At 43.4% G+C, this 21675-nt stretch overlaps 1 protein-coding gene across 1 annotated transcript in view; it reads left to right on the top strand.

Annotated features, from left to right (window-relative positions):
• The window catches only part of LOC117513686 (succinate-semialdehyde dehydrogenase, mitochondrial-like), a 41666-nt gene that overhangs the window by 14253 nt on the left and 5738 nt on the right, over positions 1–21675 (top strand). The window contains exons 5-8 of the mRNA XM_034173925.1: positions 2515–2658; positions 2747–2890; positions 10356–10514; positions 10664–10827. Of these exons, the coding sequence (XP_034029816.1) occupies positions 2515–2658; positions 2747–2890; positions 10356–10514; positions 10664–10827 (611 nt within the window). The remainder of the gene's footprint in view (positions 1–2514; positions 2659–2746; positions 2891–10355; positions 10515–10663; positions 10828–21675) is intronic.

Genomic DNA, 21675 nt, shown 5'->3' on the forward strand with positions numbered 1-21675 from the left:
ACACAAAACCAGCTGATTTCCTCAGTACAAGTTACTAGCGGCAGATGCTCAGCATGCCAGTTTGATGTTATTTATACCTCAAATTATCACATCATTAATTTGGGATTAAAATATTTTAAGATCGAGCGTGAGATCGATAGACGGATCGGTGCAGCGTCTGCAGTGATGCGGTCGCTGTATTGGACCGTCGTGGTGAACAGAGAGCTGAGTAGGGGGGCAAAGCTCTCGATTTACCGATCGATCTACATTCCGATCCTCACCTATGGTCATGAGATTTGGCTCATGACCGAAAGAACGAGATCGCGGGTACAAGTGGCCGAGATGAGTTTCCTCCACAGGGTGGCTGGGCGCTCCCTTAGAGATAGGGTGAGGAGCTCGGTCACTCGCGAGGAGCTCGGAGTCGAGCCGCTGCTCCTCCACATCGAAAGGAGTCAGTTGAGGTGGCTCAGGCATCTTTTCTGGATGCCTCCAGACGCCTCGCTGGAGAGGTGTTCCGGGCACGTCCCATTGGGAGGAGGCCCTGGGGAAGACCCAGGACACGCTGGAAGGATTACATCTCTCGGCTGGCTTGGGAATGCCTTGGGGTTCCCCTGGAGGAGCTGGGGGAGGTGTGTGTGGATCGGGAGGTCTGGGCGGCTTTGCTTGAGCTGCTGCCCCCGCGACCCGACTCCAGATAAAGCGGAAGAAAATGGATGGATGGATGGATATTTTATAGCGTAATTTTTATTATTTGTATTTTTTCTTGTATCATTAGAGTTTATTTTGTTTTGTGTTTTCATTGCTGGGGAAATCTGATATAAACACTCAATTATAATATTATAATTAATTTTTAAAAAGTCAGATTTTTTTTGTTGTTGTTTGTTAAGGAAGTCACAAAACCTCTCAAACTATGACAAAAATTGTGACTTATGAGGTCTGTGATAAAACTAACGTACCTTTTTTTTTTTTTCAAAAACTATATGGATTTGAATCACGTGCGACTACATCAGACAACCTTGAACCCATCATTCCACTGATAAAGGAGATTTTATTAATGAAAGACGTGCGGACGGACGCAGCCGGCGCGGTGCGGCGGCACAGGAAAAACACCTCCGTGTTGATAACCATTTGTAAAAACCAGGTGGCTTTTGATGACTTTCAGTTGAGTGAGTATCTGAGAAATTGTTTAACAGCTGGATATGTTCCAACTTGTCCTTAAGGCTTCCAATGGAGGTGTTTTTCCTGTGGCGGCGCACGGCGCCGGCTGCGTCCCGACGTGCGGACCTGTCCTCACTTTCTTTCATTACAAAATCTCCTTTAACAGTGGAATGTCCGGATAAACTGCTGATCCCGACCTCTTCTGAAAGTTCTCTGTTCTCTCACGATGTTCTGGGTCAACAGAGGCTTAAATTTGGAAGCTTTCAGCTCGAAACAGCCAGACAGCGGCGGCTCAGGGCGCGTCGCGACGTCTTGCTCCGTGGGAAGTCCTTAAAGCGACAGCAATAGTCCATAATCTCTCATCAGCCGTTAAAATTTTCACAGAAAACCAGCTGAATTTCTCAAATGGCGTCCACTTTGATGTGCTTCACAGTTTTTGAAAAAATTTTGATCAAGCAAAGCGTCAGTCTCTCAGGAAGTTCTCAGACAAAGAGATTCCGACGGGAGGGGTGGACCACTCCTCACTCAAAGCCAGCCCACAGGCGAATGACGTAACCGACAGGCGTGAAAAAACTCTCGCATGCCCACAAGGGTTCAAGCTTGTCTAATGTAATCGCACGTGATTCAAATCCATATAGTTTTTGAAAAAAATAAAAAGGTCCGATACTTTTCTAACAGACCTCGTATACTCTGGAAAATATTGTCACTCATTTTGTTCATCTGTTAATTGAATCTTACTCTTGAGAGGTGGGGATGGACTGGGGACAATGCAAGACGGTTCCATGGTGTCATGGATGCAGCGAAGTGCATCCCCCACCCCCACCCCCAGCCACCTTCACAGTCATCATCTATCTCAGCGACAGATATCTGAAGCTTTTGTACAACAATCATTTCCACATAAATTCAGTTTTATGTCATCATAAAAGAAAGGGGACTGATCAGAGCTCCACAGCAGCATGTCCGAGTCTGACTCTCTGAGTCTGACGTGCTACTGCGCATGCGTCATTTCAGCGTGTCAGCAGCGATTCACCGATTATTGCCTTGTTTCTGCTTAAAACCTCCTTGTTTGTGCTTAAAACTGACTTTAGAATGATTTAAGAGGTTTTACTTTGCCATCTGATGGTTAATAATCCCATTATTCCCTTTGATCTCTTTGGTATAGAGTCCAGCTCTGAGTCAGACTCAGACGTGCTGCTGTGGCGCTCTGATTGCTCTTCCTTTTTACCAGCTCCACTAACGCGTTGCGGTAAAGCTCAGTTTGTGACTGTATAACCAGCATGAACATCCGCAAATCATCAGACACAACAGGGTTATTCCCTAATTGTTATTATTTGTCAGCTGTTACCTGATTGTGGTCCGTGTTGTGTTTTTGTGTAGCTGGCGCAGCAGGCAGGGATCCCGGCTGGAGTCTTTAATGTGGTTCCTTGTTCCAGAGAAACAACTCCTTCAGTTGGGTCCGTTCTCTGCACCGACCCCCTGGTGAACAAAATCTCCTTCACCGGCTCCACCGCCACCGGCAAGGTAACCTACTGTCAGCGGGCAGGTGCTCGTTATGAATATGTTTATTTTAAACCCCTGAAACTTGATTGAAACTTGTTGTGTGTCTCAGCTGCTGCTGAAACTCGCCGCCAGCACGGTGAAGAGGGTTTCCATGGAACTTGGTGGCCACGCCCCCTTTATTGTGTTTAACAGTGCTAATGTTGACATGGCAGTGGGTGGAGCCATGGCCTCCAAGTTCAGGAATTCTGGACAGGTACTCAGTGTTGTGTGTTTCCAAGAGTCACAGCCCAGATTTGATGCTGAAGCGGACAGCGAGCAGTGGACAAGTTTGTTGCCTTTGGCAGTTGTCCTACTTCTGCGTGCTGATTGGTCAGCTCTGTGGCAGCATTTTCTGCTTGAAAGATGAACTTGGCTTGTCTATTTGAGTGTTAGGATCCGTCACGTAGGCGGTGTGGGCATGAAATGTTATATTGTTAAAAAGCTGCCCAGTGACCTGGAGCTCGTAAAAATTAAAACGTTTTGCAGCAGGAGGTCGTTCGTCTCAACAGCAACAATGAAAAATGTATCACAATGATGAGGAAAAAAAATTCTGGGAATGTTTCCATGACAACAGACTGCTTTCCTCTCACCTGTGCAAAAGTGAGCAGGACTTTAGAGGTGAAGTGTCAGCCGAATAGTTAAAGTAGAGGGTCGTAGGTTCAAATCCCCCATCAGACTGGAATATCGCTACTGTGTCCTGGATCAATCTGCAAGTTGCTCAGTGTGCAGTTTAGGCTTATATCTCACTGAGCTGCGACAGCCTGTGAACAGCATCCACGAGGAAATTTGTGCAGGCGTTCACCGTCCCCTCATCTCAGTCGCAGGGCAGCACTCGGGCGTCACTTGATTTTTGAATTGACCAAAAAATTGTGGAATAAACTCCCTTGCCAAATCATCAGTACCCCTCACCATGTAGTCTTTGTGACCTAAAACGTGCGCTACATGTGAGACAACTTGTGGGGGCTTGACACATACTTTAATATGATCAGAGAGGATCAGCGCTTCTGGAAGCGGCCTCGTCCTGTCCAGCCACTGCCTGCTCGGACCGGATTATTATGTTTACCTCTTTTTATTTCTTAGTTTTGTTGTTGTTGTTGTTTTTGTTTTTTCTGAGGACAGAAGTGGACATTAAGTTTAATGCTGCTGGCCAGCAGCCGCCCACCGTGCACACGTGGAGAGCGTGCTGGATGGACATTGTCAGAACTCTGGCTTCATTCTTTTATTTTCTTTTTATCAGAGCACTTCCAAAGGATCAAGATGCCCGTCTGTCCTGTCATCAGTGAGTCTAACGGAACTCAGTTTTATGTGTGATTCGACTGTACATGTGCATCAGATGCTGGACGCATCCTGTCCTGCCACTGAGGGGCGGCACAAACCCGGTTTACTGTGTTTTAATTTATTTTTTTGTTTTTCTGAGGACTGCAGTGGACATCAGTCTAATGCTACCAGCTGGTGGTGGCCCTCATGAACACAGGGACAGTGGGCTACGCCTGTGTAGAGAATGTGAATGAAGCAAAACAGATTTATTGCTTTTATTTTCATTGTCTGTGAGGACGTCAATGGAAGTAGAGAGACGCAGCTCCTGGACATCATTGTGTGCACTGCGTGCCATGTCGTTGGCTCTCACGTGGTATGTGTGTGGACAGCTCGAGATTTGAGGATGTATTTTTGCCACCGTGCGAGCACGTGTTGGGAGGACCACTTCGGTGAGAATCCACACGAGAACGTTAGCGCCTTTTTGCCTGTTTTTGTGCAATTTTGTGTCTCCGCCTTCTCTCTATCAGTCGTACGTCACTGAGTTACTTACCTTAGTGCTTTGTATGACAGCATGCAAACATCCTGTTACTCATTGTTTAAAAGAAAAAAAAGTAGTTTTAATAGTAAAATATAATGCAATGCTCAAATATCCTTGGCCGTATGAGCATAAAACAGGAAACACAATGTGACTTTTTGACCTCTTAAAATAGGACAAGGTTAACCATCTTTGAACTTGTCCAAGGTCTGTGTCCCAAGAATGTTCCCTGTGAATTTGAAGACTGGCAGTAACAGGACTGGACTTGTGCTGAGCACAGACAGACGGATGGACATAAAGCCTTCACAATACCTGATGGCCATATTTTGATAGCCTTGGGTAGAAACAGGCAGCTGTGGTTACAAGTCTGCAAAAAACTGTAAAAATATGTACGAGGTCTATTAGAAAAGTATCGGACCTTTTTTATTTTTTGCAAAAACCTGATGGATTTGAATTGTGTGTGCTTGCATGAGCCAACCTTGAACCTTCGTGCGCATGCGTGAACTTTTTCACGCCTGTCGATTGCATCATTTTCTGGTAAGCAGCCTTTGTGTGAGGACATGTGTTGTGCGCTCGGTGGATTTTCATTGCAAGGAAAAATACGGAACGACTGGAGCAGCGCCACACTGGGCGACAGCCAGGTGGAAACCATTCGGATGAATCAGACGGCTGTCGGTGACTATCCTGTGGGCATCACAGAGATTAAGGAGCGGTACAATCGGTTTAAAGACGTCCGCACAACAGTGGAGAGCAAGCCACGCTCCGGTCGGCCATCAACATGCTGAAATGACCAGATCATTTCCAAAGTGAACGCTGTAGTGATGCGGGACCGTCATGTGACTGTCCGAGAAAATTGCGGAAGAGATGGACATCAGCACTTTTTCGGCACATTCCACTGTGACAGAAGATTTGGCCATGAAAAGAGTGGCTGTGAAATTCATGCTGCTGCTGATGGCAGAGCAACAGCGCCTCCGTGTTGAAGTCAAATCAAATCAATTTTATTTATATAGCGCCAAATCACAACAAACAGTTGCCCCAAGGCGCTTTATATTGTAAGGCAAAACCCATACAATAATTACAGAAAAACCCCAATGGTCAAAACGACCCCCTGTGAGCAAGCACTTGGCGACAGTGGGAAGGAAAAACTCCCAGGAAGAAACCTCCAGCAGCACCAGGCTCAGGGAGGGGCAGTCTTCTGCTGGGACTGGTTGGGGCTGAGGGGAGAGAATCAGGAAAAAGACATGCTGTGGAAGAGAGCAGAGATCAATCACTAATGATTAAATGCAGAGTGGTGCATACAGAGCAAAAAGAGAAAGAAACACTCAGTGCATCATGGGAACCCCCCAGCAGTCTACGTCTATAGCAGCATAACTAAGGGATGGTTCAGGGTCACCTGATCCAGCCCTAACTATAAGCTTTAGCAAAAAGGAAAGTTTTAAGCCTAATCTTAAAAGTAGAGAGGGTGTCCGTCTCCCTGATCCGAATTGGGAGCTGGTTCCACAGGAGAGGAGCCTGAAAGCTGAAGGCTCTGCCTCCCATTCTACTCTTAAAAACCCTAGGAACTACATGTAAGCCTGCAGTCTGAGAGCGAAGCGCTCTATTGGGGTGATGTGGTACTATGAGGTCCCTAAGATGAGATGGGACCTGATTATTCAAAACCTTATAAGTAAGAAGAATAATTTTAAATTCTATTCTAGAATTAACAGGAAGCCAATGAAGAGAGGCCAATATGGGTGAAATATGCTCTCTCCTTCTAGTCCCCATCAGTACTCTAGCTGCAGCATTTTGAATTAACTGAAGGCTTTTCAGGGAACTTTTAGGACAACCTGATAATAATGAATTACAATAGTCCAGCCTAGAGGAAATAAATGCATTAATTAGTTTTTCAGCATCACTCTGAGACAAGACCTTTAATTTTCTAATTTTAGAGATATTGCGCAATGTAAAAAAGCAGTCCTACATATTTGCTTAATATGCGCATTGAAGGACATATCCTGATCAAAAATGACTCCAAGATTTCTCACAGTATTACTAGAGGTCAGGGTAATGCCATCCAGAGTAAGGATCTGGTTAGACACCATGTTTCTAAGATTTGTGGGGCCAAGTACAATAACTTCAGTTTTATCTGAATTTAAAAGCAGGAAATTAGAGGTCATCCTTGTCTTTATGTCTGTAAGACATTCCTGCAGTTTAACTAATTGGTGTATGTCCTCTGGCTTCATGGATAGATAAAGCTGGGTATCATCTGCGTAACAATGAAAATTTAAGCAATGTGAAGCAGCAGGACCTTCGTGGCCGGGACGATGGTGGGGATCGAACCCACGCGGCTCGCACAAAAGACCGTTCCTCTACCAGGTCAGCCAAAGGGGAACTCCCCGTTAGCCAAGCTAGCGGGAACGTCTTTTCAATTGGGACCCGGGACGTTCATCCCGCTACAAATGCTTTCTAATAATACTGCCTAAGGGAAGCATGTATAAAGTGAATAAAATTGGTCCTAGCACAGAACCTTGTGGAACTCCATAATTAACCTTAGTCTGTGAAGAAGACTCCCCATTTACATGAACAAATTGTAATCTATTAGATAAATATGATTCAAACCACCGCAGCACAGTGCCTTTAATACCTATGGCGTGCTCTAATCTCTGTAATAAAATTTTATGGTCAACAGTATCAAAAGCAGCACTGAGGTCTAACAGGACAAGCACAGAGATGAGTCCACTGTCTGAGGCCATAAGAAGATCATTTGTAACCTTCACTAATGCTGCTTCTGTACTATGATGAATTCTGAAACCTGACTGAAATTCTTCAAATAGACCATTCCTCTGCAGATGATCAGTTAGCTGTTTTACAACTACCCTTTCAAGAATTTTTGAGAGAAAAGGAAGGTTGGAGATTGGCCTATAATTAGCTAAGATAGCTGGGTCAAGTGATGGCTTTTTAAGTAATGGTTTAATTACTGCCACCTTAAAAGCCTGTGGTACATAGCCAACTCATAAAGATAGATTGATCATATTTAAGACCAAAGCATTAATTAATGGTAGGGCTTCCTTGAGCAGCCTGGTAGGAATGGGGTCTAATAGACATGTTGATGGTTTGGAGGAAGTAACTAATGAAAATAACTCAGACAGAACAATCTGAGAGAAAGAGTCTAACCAAATACCGGCATCACTGAAAGCAGCCAAAGAGAACGATATGTCTTTGGGATGGTTATGAGTCATTTTTTTCTCTAATAGTTAAAATTTTATTAGCAAAGAAAGTCATGAAGTCATTACTAGTTAAAGTTAAAGGAATACTCGGCTCAATAGAGCTCTGACTCTTTGTCAGCCTTCTTCACAGACTAAAGTTAATTATGGAGTTCCACAAGGTTCTGTGCTAGGACCAATTTTATTCACTTTATACATGCTTCCCTTGGGCAGTATTATTAGACGGTATTGCTTAAATTTTCATTGTTACGCAGATGATACCCAGCTTTATCTATCCATGAAGCCAGAGGATACGCACCAATTAGCTAAACTGCAGGATTGTCTTACAGACATAAAGACATGGATGACCTCTAATTTCCTGCTTTTAAACTCAGATAAAACTGAAGTTATTGTACTTGGCCCCACAAATCTTAGAAGCATGGTGTCTAACCAGATCGTTACTCTGGATGGCATTTCCCTGATCTCTAGTAATACTGTGAGAAATCTTGGAGTTATTTTTGATCAGGATATGTCATTCAAAGCGCATATTAAACAAATATGTAGGACTGCCTTTTTGCATTTACGCAATATCTCTAAAATCAGAAAGGTCTTGTCTCAGAGTGATGCTGAAAAACTAATTCATGCATTTGTTTCCTCTAGGCTGGACTATTGTAATTCATTATTATCAGGTTGTCCTAAAAGTTCCCTAAAAAGCCTTCAGTTGGTTCAGAATGCTGCAGCTAGAGTACTGACGGGGACTAGCAGGAGAGAGCATATCTCACCCGTGTTGGCCTCCCTTCATTGGCTTCCTGTTAATGCTAGAATAGAATTTAAATTCTTCTTCTTACTTATAAGGTTTTGAATAATCAGGTCCCATCTTATCTTAGGGACCTCATAGTACCATATTACCCCATTAGAGCGCTTCGCTCTCAGACTGCGGGCTTACTTGTAGTTCCTAGGGTTTGTAAGAGTAGAATGGGAGGCAGAGCCTTCAGCTTTCAGGCTCCTCTCCTGTGGAACCAGCTCCCAATTCAGATCAGGGAGACAGATACCCTCTCTACTTTTAAGATTAGGCTTAAAACTTTCCTTTTCGCTAAGGCTTATAGTTAGGGCTGGATCGGGTGACCCTGGACCATCCCTTGGTTATGTTGCTTTAGACGTAGACTGTGTTTCATAATTATTGTATGGCCTTGCCTTGCAATGTGGAGCGCCTTGGGGCAACTGTTTGTTGTGATTTGGCGCTATACAAGAAAAAAGTTGATTGATTGATTGATAGCTTTACGGAGGGCTTTTTTATAGAGCAACAGACTCTACATATTTGCTTAATATGCGCATTGAAGGACATATCCTGATCAAAAATGACTCCAAGATTTCTCACAGTATTACTGAAGGTCAGGGTAATGCCATCCAGAGTAAGGATCTGGTTAGACACCATGTTTCTAAGATTTGTGGGGCCAAGTACAATAACTTCAGTTTTATCTGAATTTAAAAGCAGGAAATTAGAGGTCATCCAAGTCTTTATGTCTAAGACATTCCTGCCGTTTAACTAATTGGTGTGTGTCCTCTGGCTTCATGGATAGATAAAGCTGGGTATCATCTGCGTAACAATGAAAATGAAAGTCACACAGGACATGCTGTGACATGCCCACCTCTTCCACAATTTCTCGGATAGTCACACGACTGAAAAGTCACCAAAAGCCGTCTGAATCATCCGAATGGTTTCCACCTGGCTTTCGCCCAGTTTCTGGCAAAATTTGATGCGGCGCTGCTTCAGTCGTTCCATCTTTTTCCTTGCAATGAAAATCCACCGAGCGCACAACACTTGTCCTCACGCAAAGGCTGCTTACCAGAAAATGATGCAATCGACAGGCGTGAAAAAGTTCACGCATGCGCATGAAGGTTAAAGGTTTGCTCATGCAAGCACACATAAAAAGGTCCGATACTTTTCTAACAGACCTCGTAAATACCTTCCCAGAACAACCTGTAAAATGTATGGCATAAAATCTGAAAATACAAAAAAGGTTTACATTTTTAAACTAGTAAATTCAACAGCATTTTTCTGCTGAAGTAACTTACTGTTTTAAGCTAATTATTACAGTATAATATAAATGCAGTTATTGCTTAATGTACATTAAATCCAATTCAATGAGATTTTGTTGTGCTGTATTTTGCTCAGGGCTGCCACAGTAGGTTTGGTTTGTCAGGGGATCCACATGTTGATCTGTATCAGATGAATGGGCCTCAGGCAGCCTCGAACCTGAGATGTGTTACAGTTTGCGCCACTGTGCTGTCACACAATAAGAACTACTCTGAAAATATAATGAACTGTAGATCACATGAACATATTTTACTGTTTTTGTACAGCATATGCTAAAATGAGAAGTTGTTTAAAAAGTCATGTCTGTTTAGAAGTGAGTTTGTTAAATATTGATCAAACAGATTCTGGAGTTCATTATATTGTCAGAGTGATTTACACCATGTGACAGAATGTTAGCATGCTCCTCTCCCAAGTGAAATATCCCAGGTTCAAAGCTGCCTGTGTGCCAGTGGTTACAACAGTTTTATCCTGTAAAATTTACAGTATTTTCTGTAAAAGTATTTATATTTTTACTGTATTTGTTTACAGAATTATTCTGGAAACCAGAGCTGGCAGCCCCCACCCCAGTTTTTTTTACAGTGCCATCTTCTTCTTCTTCTTCCTGCAGACATGCGTGTGCTCAAACCGCCTCCTGGTCCAGAATGGGATCTACGATGTCTTCATGGAGAAGTTACTCCGAGCGATGGACACGGAACTCCGCCTGGGTCACGGCTCAAAGCCTGAGACCACCCAGGGTCCGCTCATCAACGCCCGAGCCGCAGAGAAGGTACTTATAGAGTTCAGTCGACCTGGACTCAAACACAACCCCTCCCTGGTTCGAGCTGCCTGTCGACCCAGATGTGGCAGCAGGCGGGCACCTTTAGTCTGTGTGATGGCACAGGTCCTGTTGGTGACTCAGCTGACCGTCTCCCTCAGGTGGCCCATCAGATTTCGGATGCAGTGTCTCGGGGAGCGAAGGTGCTGAAGGGCGGGAAGCGTGTGGGTGGGTCCTTCATGGAGCCCACCCTGCTGGCTGATGTCACCACGGACATGTTGTGCACACAGCAGGAAACCTTTGGCCCGCTGCTGCCCGTCATCAGGTGCGCACGCTCACAGTTCACATGACACATAAGGGGCAGAGTCGCATGAACCTGATCAGACCAAAGCTGTGTTCAGCCGTTTGTTCCTCATGATTCCATTCATGAGACATCACAAAGATGAGTTTTTTGTTTGTTTGTAAAGGTAGAGCGCGCCATCGCTCAGTCTGACACTCAGACCAATACAGGAGGCGGCAAGTCAGCATAAACCAATCAACACAACCGGCCACAGAGACGGCTGGAAACAAAGTACTCATTAGTACAGCACTCTGCGTCTGAGCAAACATCCCAACACACTCTCGATGTTGCGTTATCAGTGTCTTAAATGAACCCAAAATGCAAGCAGTAACCAAAACATGAGGGAAGCAAAGGTGATTTATTACTCCAACACAGGTGTGAATCAAGTCCAAATAAACTGTGAGAGATCAAAAGGAACAAAGGGAGTCCACAGCCAAACACGAACCAAAAACACGGGCGGAGGGAGGCAACAACAAAGGAACTGGATAAAATGATGGGAAGAAACAAACGGCAAACTTACAGAGGTGTCAAGGAAAGCAAAACTCATGGGAGGAGACAAAGATAAACAGGTACTCATAACCCATGGGGAGAACCAAAGAAAATACAAAAACTCATGGTATACCACGATGGAAGACAAGGAAGAAGCTGGCAACAAAACAGTAAATAATGCAGGCTTAAATAGTGAACACAAATGAACAATTTAGTGACAGGTGTTGGGAAAATAGGGGAGGCTGGAACACAACACATGCACAGAAACTAACACAGACAAGGTGACTCAAAACACAAATGAAACCTGAGGGTGAGTGGAACCAAAAATATCATGATACTAATACTCAAACTAAAAAGAGAACCACAAAAAAAACAACTACAAAACCAAGAAAACAAAGGCAGAAAACTGACATGGAACTCCAAAGTGTACAAAGTGCAGACAGAGAAAAACAACACGACTGACAGACATAGACAAGGGACAGAACACAAGGGCACAGACAGGGGCTAAACCACCACAGTTGAGTGGAATGGAGACAAACGGCTGCGAATGTTATACCCCCGTCACACTCGAGCCTGAATGCTGAGTGAATGAAAATTTGACCTCCATTCGGGCAAAGCCGAGGCGTATTCAAAACCTCCGACAGCTGTTTGAGTGCATTCCAAACAGTCGGGCACATTTGCGCAGCCAGCCTGAATGTAGAGCACATGCACCCAACTCTAAAGGTGCATTCAAGGTGCAAAAAGCTTGAACGTGGTCAAAGCACAGTCTGACTGTGTTATAAATATTCTGATGACATCATAACAGTATTCAAAACAGTCTGATCATATTCTAGGGAAATTTGCCATGGTCAGGCACAGGGTTCTAGCCATGGTAGGCGGCACCGCCCAGTACTGGAAATTTCTGTCCGACTCTCTGGTGTGACGCTCATGTGCATCCGCTAGCTGGTATAAAGTCCATTATCTCCTGAAAATAACATATTCCTGACTGTTTCCAAGCATCCTCTCTCAGGTCTGCTGACCTGAATGGATGCTGAGCATCACTTTTATATGAATGTTCAGTAGTTTCAGGATCTGATGATGTAACATTCGTTTCCCTCTGTCTGTTTCTGAGTTTGCTTGGACTGACGTCACCTGCTGAGAAATGCCAAGTGAAACGTTTTCTGGAAAGGCACCTCCTGACTCGCCAAGCAATTGGTTTAATTAGCAGTAAAGTACGTCAGTGCCCACTGATCGTGATCGTGTTTCCGGGTAGACTTACAGTCACAAAAACCTGTTGCTAAACGGCAGATTAAATAACACGCAACACGTCCTTTAACATATTGAATTTTTAAGGATGTTTTCGTCCCATTAAATCTGAAAACCAACCACATTAGCACACAAATAACTTCTGTTTGTTGCTTCATTACTCAAATTCAGGGAAGAAGGCACTGAAGCTGCTTTCGTTTTCATGGCTTGTGGCAAACATTATCTCAGCTGAGCAGAGGTGAAGAATAAATCAACCAATAATTAATAAGTGGAAAATAAATATTTCACTAGATAATTTTGTGGCACTTCACACCCCTGTCACACCTTCACAATTTAGCCAGCGTATGCCGACCGTATTAAATACACTGGTGTATATCTAAGAAGTTATGGGTAAGTTTTCTATAAGTTAAGACTACATTGACGCATGCTGATCTATGTGGTAATACCGTGAGTACACTGAAAAATTTTGAGCATGCACAATATTTTCAACATATGCCAGCGTATGAGTGATATGGCCCCCGTATGCAGACCATAGGTTGTAGGTAAGTTATGTTGACCAACATTTCTTGTAAGTTGCTCCTAAGTCGAAATACGTTCATTGATTGGCTGAAAAACTGAAAGCTGCAGTCCTCATATGAAAAGTTCATACTGTTACAAATATAAAAACATTCACACACGGAGTAAATATAAAATCTTAATTGACCTGTTCATTTCAGTCGGATTCATCATCACAGCCCGATGAAAACTTATCCACATGAAGTGCCCTGATCTTGGAAATCGACATCTGAAAATACTTTAGTTCGTTGTCGTGGCTGAAGAAACATAGTGTTTTTAAAGAAGTTCTTCTGTGTTTTATCTCTCAGGCTGAACCAGAGAATGTCAACTCTTTGTGCCACAACAAGAAAATTAACTTATTTCAAAAGTTGAAAGAGTCACAGCGCCTCATTCATTCACGTCTAAGCGTTCATCACAGGCATCAGTCAACTCTTCACCGTTCTGCACGCGATGAAAATAAATCCCATGAACCACCGAGACAAAAATAAAATTCAATAAAATTTAAACAAAAAGTTATATTATTCTGTTTGACCTCCATGTGGAACAGAGAGGCTGTGCAACAGGATAGAGCATATGCATGCTTGTCAGTATTTACATGTTCCACCTGCCAAACGGGTTCTGCCAGCACTGGAAACGCAAACCAAGTCAAACTTAATCCCTCCAGACCTGCACCACACCGGGTATTACCAACCCGAGCCGCCTGGTGGAAATGGGGCTGTCAGCATACGCTGGCTAAATCGTCAAGGTGTGACAGCTGCATTAATGTATTAGCTTTTCATCACTGCAGAGTACATGAAGATTGCTTGTATTTCGCACTTGCGAGCAGCCAACGTGTGACTGGGCATGGCTGAACACGACCTTGAGGTTGTTCATTTTTAGACTAAATCAACCATGTTGGTGTGCCGAGTCCAACGTTGTGCTTAAATTTTTATGAGATCTCACATTTTCTCCTGAACAAAGTCTTTGTGCTCTATTTGACACATACGGCTCCCTCAGAGTAGCAAGTGTCTTGGTGGCTTCCCTCACTTGTCTCCTTTGTGCATGCTAAGTTTTTTAGAACATCCTGCTGCACATTTATCATTGTGTCAGTGACTACGAGAACAACCACAGGTTTATATATATCTCTATATCTCGGGTGTCCCGAAAAAATATACAACATTTTATCAGCAAAGAAAATGGTCAAAGCATATGTCTGGGATTAGTTTATGGCTGGATAGAAAGCTGAAAGGTTGACGTTTTTCATACCAATGTCAATATTGGCCCTGCATTTTGTCAGTCTAGCATAAAGTTGCTGCACCTGTTTGACACCCTTGGTCTGGTGCCAAAACTCAATAATTTTTGTTCACTGTAGTCTGGTTAATCGTGGCATTTTCCTGAGTCTTGCTTGGCATCAACATAAACTTCAGGGTCTCTGCAAGAAAAAAGAAACATAAGTGATTAAGTTTGTAACATTTAAGGGTCAAACCGAGTGTTTTAAATGTTGTATATTTTTTGGGACACCCTATATATATATATATTAAAACACACATGTCCAGTTTATGAAGCAAGCTTCTATTTTTTCATCATACTGTAATGTGAGAAACATTTGCTGGTTTGTTTCCTGGTCCTTGATATGTGTGGACCAATTTATACCAAAACTGCTGAGTACATACAAGTTGACCCCCAGAATGACCCTGAAGGTTTTTTTTTTTTTGACATAGGTCAAAGGTCAAAAATGTATCTGTCTGTTTGGCTCCTGATGTCCCAACATATCTGGCTCATAATATCGTCCAATTATGAAACTTTCACAAACTGCTGATATGAAACTTTTACTTTACCATATAAACAAAGCAGAAAAACATTTTGTGTTGGAAATGGTGTCATTACATACTTTGCCCAGCAGATGGTGCTCGAACAGCATTGTATGCAATGCTGTCAAGTATGACTGGGACCCCATAACCCCTTGGTCACATTAGCGACAAGAGACAGAGGCAAAGTGACCAACTGGTGTTCATTTTCAGTCAGAATGGACATGTAACAGCGATAGGAGACAAGCGCTCGTTATGTTGCCAGCGAGGCGGGGCCAAAATAGACAAGAAGTCTGTTTTTATGCAGACGCTAAAAGATGTGACACAGCGACTGCCAAACCCAGTGACAGCAGTGTGACATACGCTAGATGGTTGTTGGTTATGTTTAGAGTTATTTATAATAAAGGTTGTGTTTAAACTGTAAAACATCAAACTAGGTGTTGGAGTTATTCTGTAGATACACTGTTTTATTTTATCATGCATGTTTTGTGTTCCCTGCTCTGGTAGAATGTAGTTCTCTCTGCTCTGATAAAGTGTATTGTACTGATGTGATGGGTGAAGGTTACTTAAGATATGTGACATGACGTGTTTCTGCAATAGAGAACTGAATGTTCCAACAACAGTGTGATTGTGATACATCAGTCCTTTTGTCAAAAGTAGAAATGGTAGTAAAATTGGATACTACAAAACACAGTCAGCCAGGAGCTGAAATAAAGGAGAATAAACTCTATCCAGATTTACCACAGGGACAACCCCCATCATATGTAGACCCTACACAACACGTCATGAGAACATGATCCAAAACACCAAAAGATGAAGAAAATCAACCTGGACCATCAGCCCCACCGGCTGATCAGGAACCAGGTGGATCAGGAGTCTATCCAATGATTCATGTGGCAAATCCACATACGTCAGGACCAAAAACTATTCTTGTGTACCGAACGTGGACACAAGCAGACGTTAAGGCAGCTGTGGAAGGTGTAACTCCCCCACGAGAAAATGTAGCCCAGTACATTATTGACATAACCGCTTTGGTTAAATCCTACAATCTTAGAGGGGATGAAGTTCAACAAGTCATAATGGCAACTGTGACAAAGGATTGGGCTGATGTAAAAGGAGATTGGGATCCTGCAGAGGCAGACCACACTCCATTAGCCCATGATAGTCAGGAATTGGAAGACCAATTGGCCGCACTACTGCTGAGAATTAAGCAGAAATACCAGCAGAAGTCAAATTACACAGAAATAAATCACACAAAACAGAAAGATGATGAACCATTCGAAGACTATCGACATCGAATGGAAAAAGTTTTTAAAGTGCACAGTGGTCTTCTACCACTGAAAATGATAGCGTGTATGAACAACAATTGAAAAATGCACTCCATGCCAACTCCAGATCAGATATCCGAGCATGGGTAGACAAACACATGATAACGCTCCCAACAGCTGGGTTACAAGAGTATGTAGACCACGCCATACACGCAGAAAGAAATCTGAAAACAAAAAAGGCAGCCCCAAAAAGGAAACAGGTGACTACCTTCTATACTGATGAGTCTGAATGGCAGGAAGGCCAAGTTTTTTTTCAAGGCAGAAAATTCGGACCACCTCATGGGCGGGGCCGTTTTAGAGGCCCACCCCGAGGACGTTTTCAATCAGACCCCAGAGGCGGAAGCGGAATTTGTGCAAATCAAACAAAGTCTGGTGTCTAGCTCGGCTCTAGCCCTACCAAATTATGACAAACCATTTGTTCAAACTGTCGATTGCAAAGGTCATTTTATGACTTCTGTATTGACGCAGCAATATGGAGAAAGGCTTCGCCCGGTTGCCTACTATTCTTCCAAATTAGACAGTGTTGCTTGTGCACTTCCTCCGTGCGTACGTGCAGTAATAGCAGCCTCTATGGCTATAGAGAGTTCTGCCGGAGTTGTGCTTTTCCATTCATTAATACTAAAAGTACCCCATGCAGTGTCAGCATTGCTGCTACAACAAATATGACCATTTCTGTCTCCAGCACGTCATCTTTCTTGTATGGCTACGCTCCTATCTCAACCCCATTTGACTATTGAACGCTGCACAACATTAAATCCTGCCACACTCTTGCCCATCCCAGTGGATGGAGAACCACATGACTGTGTGGAGGAAGCCCAACGAGTATCTAAATGTAGACCCGATTTAAAGATACATCTCTTTCAGAGGGCACAGTGGTATTTGTGGACGGCTCCTCAAAGAAAAATCATTTAGGAGAAACGATGACTGGGTACGCGGTAGTGACACATGATAGTGTCCTACAAGCTGTCAAGCTACCTGCTAACATGTCGGCACAAGCGGCCGAACTGGTAGCTCTCACCGTAGCCTGCCAAATTTTCAGAGATCAATCTGTCACAATCTATACTGATAGCCAATACGCATTTTCCACGGTGCATGTGTTCGCTCAACAGTGGAAAAATCGTGGAATGGTCACTTCAACAGGGAAGCCTGTCACACATGCCACTCTGCTCACCACATTATTAGAAGCAGTCCAGCTACCTAGTCAATTGGCTATTTGTAAATGTGCAGCGCATACAAAAGGGATTGATCTTATTTCCCAAGGTAATGCGTTCGCTGATGAATCTGCAAAAGCTGCTGCTGAAGGCCATCTTCATGTGGTTGCTGATCCTAACACACTTACAATTGATAAAGCAACTGAAGTAACACCTGATCTCTTGGTAGAAATGCAAAATCAAAGCCCAGACAGTGAGAGGAAATTATGGGAAAAACATGGAGCCGTCAAAAACAAGGACGGTCTCTACATGTGACCCCTTAATAAACCTGTGTTGCCCAAAAATTTGTATAAATGGGCAGTTATTTCGAGCCATGGTGTTTCCCATGTCTCGACAGGGGGGATGATTAAACAAATCGAAACAGTGTATACAACATTTGGATTTAATAATTTTTCAAAACAATTTTGTAAAGCATGCATGATATGTGCAAAACACAATGTGCAAGGGAATTTGAGACATCTACGAGGAAAGTTCCCCGAACCACAATATCCATTTCAGACCATACACATGGATTATATTCAATTGAACAAAAGTGAAGGGAAAGAATTTTGTTTGGTCATTATTGATGCATTTTCAAAATGGGTCGAGATCTTCCCCACAAAACATGCAGATGCATTAACAGTGGCAAAAGCACTGTGCAAAGACATAGTACCTAGGTATGGTATACCAGAAAAAATATATAGTGACAATGGACCGCATTTTGTAAACCAAGTTGTGAGAAACATTGGACAGCTGTTTTGCATAAACCTAAAAAACCACTGTGCATATCACCCGCAAAGCGCAGGACTAGTGGAAAGAATGAATGGGACAATTAAAAATAGGCTAAAGAAGGCGATGGAAGAAACAAACAGACCATGGACACAGTGCGTGGACTTAGTAAAAATGTATATAAACATCACAAGTACAGCAGGATTAACACCATATGAGACCCTTTTTGGCCGACCGTACAGATTACCTCAGTTCAGAAATCCATGGGAAATACCAGAAGAAGCAAACCTAGCTGATTATATGAGAAAGATGCTGGAAAAGCAAAAGGACAGGACCTCAAACATTGATGATCCCATCTCTCCACAGGACGACCCTAAAGTGGTACCTGGAGACTGGGTACTGATAAGAAGCATCAAGAGGAAACACTGGCACTCACCTAAGTGGGAAGGTCCATTCCAAGTACTGCTCACTACACCCACAGCCTTAAAAATAGGAGAAAGACAAACGTGGATACATTTAACACATTGTAAGAAAGTGATCTCTGTAAACCCAGTGTAAGTACGGAAAGTGAGCAAGTCTGATAATAGTGTGTGGCTCTGGTGTTAAGATCCAGGGCAGACACGAAAATCAGCAGAAGAAATTACAAGCCACTGACCAGAAACTTAGGACACTGACTTTAGGGAGATCCTGACTATGTCGCGCCATACACCATTATGGATGAAAACAGCATTGTGCTGCTGGGCATTAGTGTTAGGAGCCATAACAGTCACTATATGGGGAATGCACGTGTGGACACCATTAATGAAAAAGGGAATTGACGAAACAGACGAAACTACAAGTGGAAATTCAATCCGCCGCGTTAAACGATATGTGGTTACCTCAAAGGGAGTAACCTGCTACAATCATGGGAGACAGATACTATGCGGACTAAATCCTTGTGAAGACCAGGAAACATCCTACCAATGGTTTTATGCCTGTTACACCACGCCCAGAATTTATTATGTTGTACAGATACCCTTTTTGGCCCTCAGACAAGATAGCTGGATTGGTGATCCTGGACAATGGCTGGCTTATGATTTCTACATGACTACAGGTTTTCCCCGTGCCAGTCATTGGTGGGGAAATACCTTTCTAACGAATGACTACCCGTCCGCCTGGCCACAAAACTCCTATGGGTGGACAGACGAAGCGTATAGTTGGAAAAATATCATATCAAACCTAACAGTCAGCGGCCGAACCAAAACAGTGACATTCACAGTAAACTCGTTAAAATTCCCGATAAGCAGACCAATCGAACGGATATGTCACACGTTTGCACTGTGTGCATACAAAGCGGGGTATGATCCTTGCTGGAAGATTGTGCTATGCCCAAAGACACCAAATACAAATGCCTCAAGAGACACCACGAATCAAACAATACTGGGTGACCTTCTCCCCGGACCGGGGTCTGTAAGAGCCAAGCAGGCCCGCTTGCATAAAGGGCCTCTGTCAGCAGATGATTGGTTTTTGGTAACTACGGGAATTAGCGGACAAAATAACAATTGGCTCCTGATGGCGGAGCAAGCAGTAAAATCCACAAAACAGGATTGCGTAGTATGTATGGGGCCCCGACCAATTTTACAGGTGATTCCAGCAGCGATATCGGACGACTGCCTATTGGTGGTAATGAAAAATACAACAATACACCGAAACCACAATTGTTCAGTATGGGACCACATTTACCCCGTTGCGGCTGCGGTAAAAAACAAACCAATATTCTCAGAAAAGGTAGCTTTGGGAAATTTCTCCTGTATCAAACTGCCCGGAACAGGGAAACCACTGGGAAATCTGAACGAGACTAAGTGGTGTAGTCGAATAATACAGATAAACGGTTCATTTGTACCAGTCAGCCGAAGTGACGTGTGGTGGTGGTGTGGAGATAATAGAATTTTTGACAGATTGCCTAGGAATGTGTCAGGCAACTGTGCTTTAGTGTCCCTACTCCTCCCAGTAAAAGCCATTCTCATTTTAGCCAAGGACTTGCTGACGCACCTAAAGTCTGTGGTGCCTGAAAATTGGCATAGAGTAAAAAGAGATTGGAAAGGAGTGGGAGATCCAACATATATTGACGCAATAGGAGTCCCCAGAGGAGTGCCTGATGAGTACAAACTGGCTGATCAGATAGCAGCTGGATTTGAATCCTCCATCTGTTGGTGGTGCTCAATTGATAAGAACGTAGACAGAATAAACTACATCCACTACAACGTGCAGAAATTGGGAAATTGGACAGAGGAAGGTTTTAAAGTGGTACATTCCCAACTGGCAGCCACCTCACTGATGGCCTTCCAGAACCGCATAGCCCTGGACATGCTACTCACTGAGAAAGGAGGAGTCTGTGCAATGTTTGGAGAACAGTGTTGCACATTCATACCGAACAACACAGCAGCCGATGGAAGCCTGACCCAGGCCATTGAGGGCCTGCGGACACTGAACAAGAAGATGAAGGATCACAGTGGCATTAATGCCGAATTCTGGGACTCGTGGCTGGACGTGTTTGGGAAGTATCGCACTTTGGTCTCCTCTGCGCTTATATCTATAGCAGTTTTTGCTGCAATTCTGACCTTGTGTGGATGCTGTTGTATTCCTTGTCTACGTGGTCTAGTCAATAGAATGATAACCACTGCTATCTCACCAGCCAGACAGGATTCAGCTCAGGCATACCCCCTTCTGGGTAACCATCCAGGCGATAACGATAATGAGACTGATGAAGAAGACGACTACGACCACTATCTTCCAGATCTGTTCCCTGATCCAGGTGATTATGGTGAACCTGACAATGACCTCAACACCAACGATAAGACCTCCCGAGTGTAAATGTATTCTTACCATTGTTTAATAACCCTGCAGCTGAAAATCTGAATAAGAAGTGGTTGCTTAGTAACAATTGTTTACTTTTAGGTGAAGATGTAATACCGTTGGAATGCATGATAAACAGGGGGGAAATGTTGGACTTATTCTGTAGATACACTGTTTTATTTTATCATGCATGTTTTGTGTTCCCTGCTCTGGTAGAATGTAGTTCTCTCTGCTCTGATAAAGTGTATTGTACTGATGTGATGGGTGAAGGTTACTTAAGATATGTGACATGACGTGTTTCTGCAATAGAGAATTGAATGTTCCAACCACAGTGTGATTATGATACATCAGTCCTTTTGTCAGAAGAAGTGTGATTAATCGTTAGATGTCTTAAACACATCTTAACCGAGCCCAAGATGAAAAAAGGTTCTGAACATCCTGAATGTATTATGCAATCAGCAGTTCTGTGGCAACAGCTCACCCGCTATCACTCTTCCCCTCAGGAGCTGTACCGCCCATGTATGTAGGGAAGTCCTAAATAAAAAGAGCGGGAGCGCAGGCCAGACTTTAGTGTAGCTTTGGTGTACAGCCTGACTGCACTCCTCGCGAGCTTAAATTGAATTCTATTTCTCACTTGTTTTATTGCCTGGTTGTCTCTTCCTCCAAGCAAAAGGT

Source organism: Thalassophryne amazonica, chromosome 7 (genome assembly GCF_902500255.1).
Source record: "Thalassophryne amazonica chromosome 7, fThaAma1.1, whole genome shotgun sequence".
NCBI classification, from domain to species: Eukaryota; Metazoa; Chordata; class Actinopteri; order Batrachoidiformes; family Batrachoididae; genus Thalassophryne; species Thalassophryne amazonica.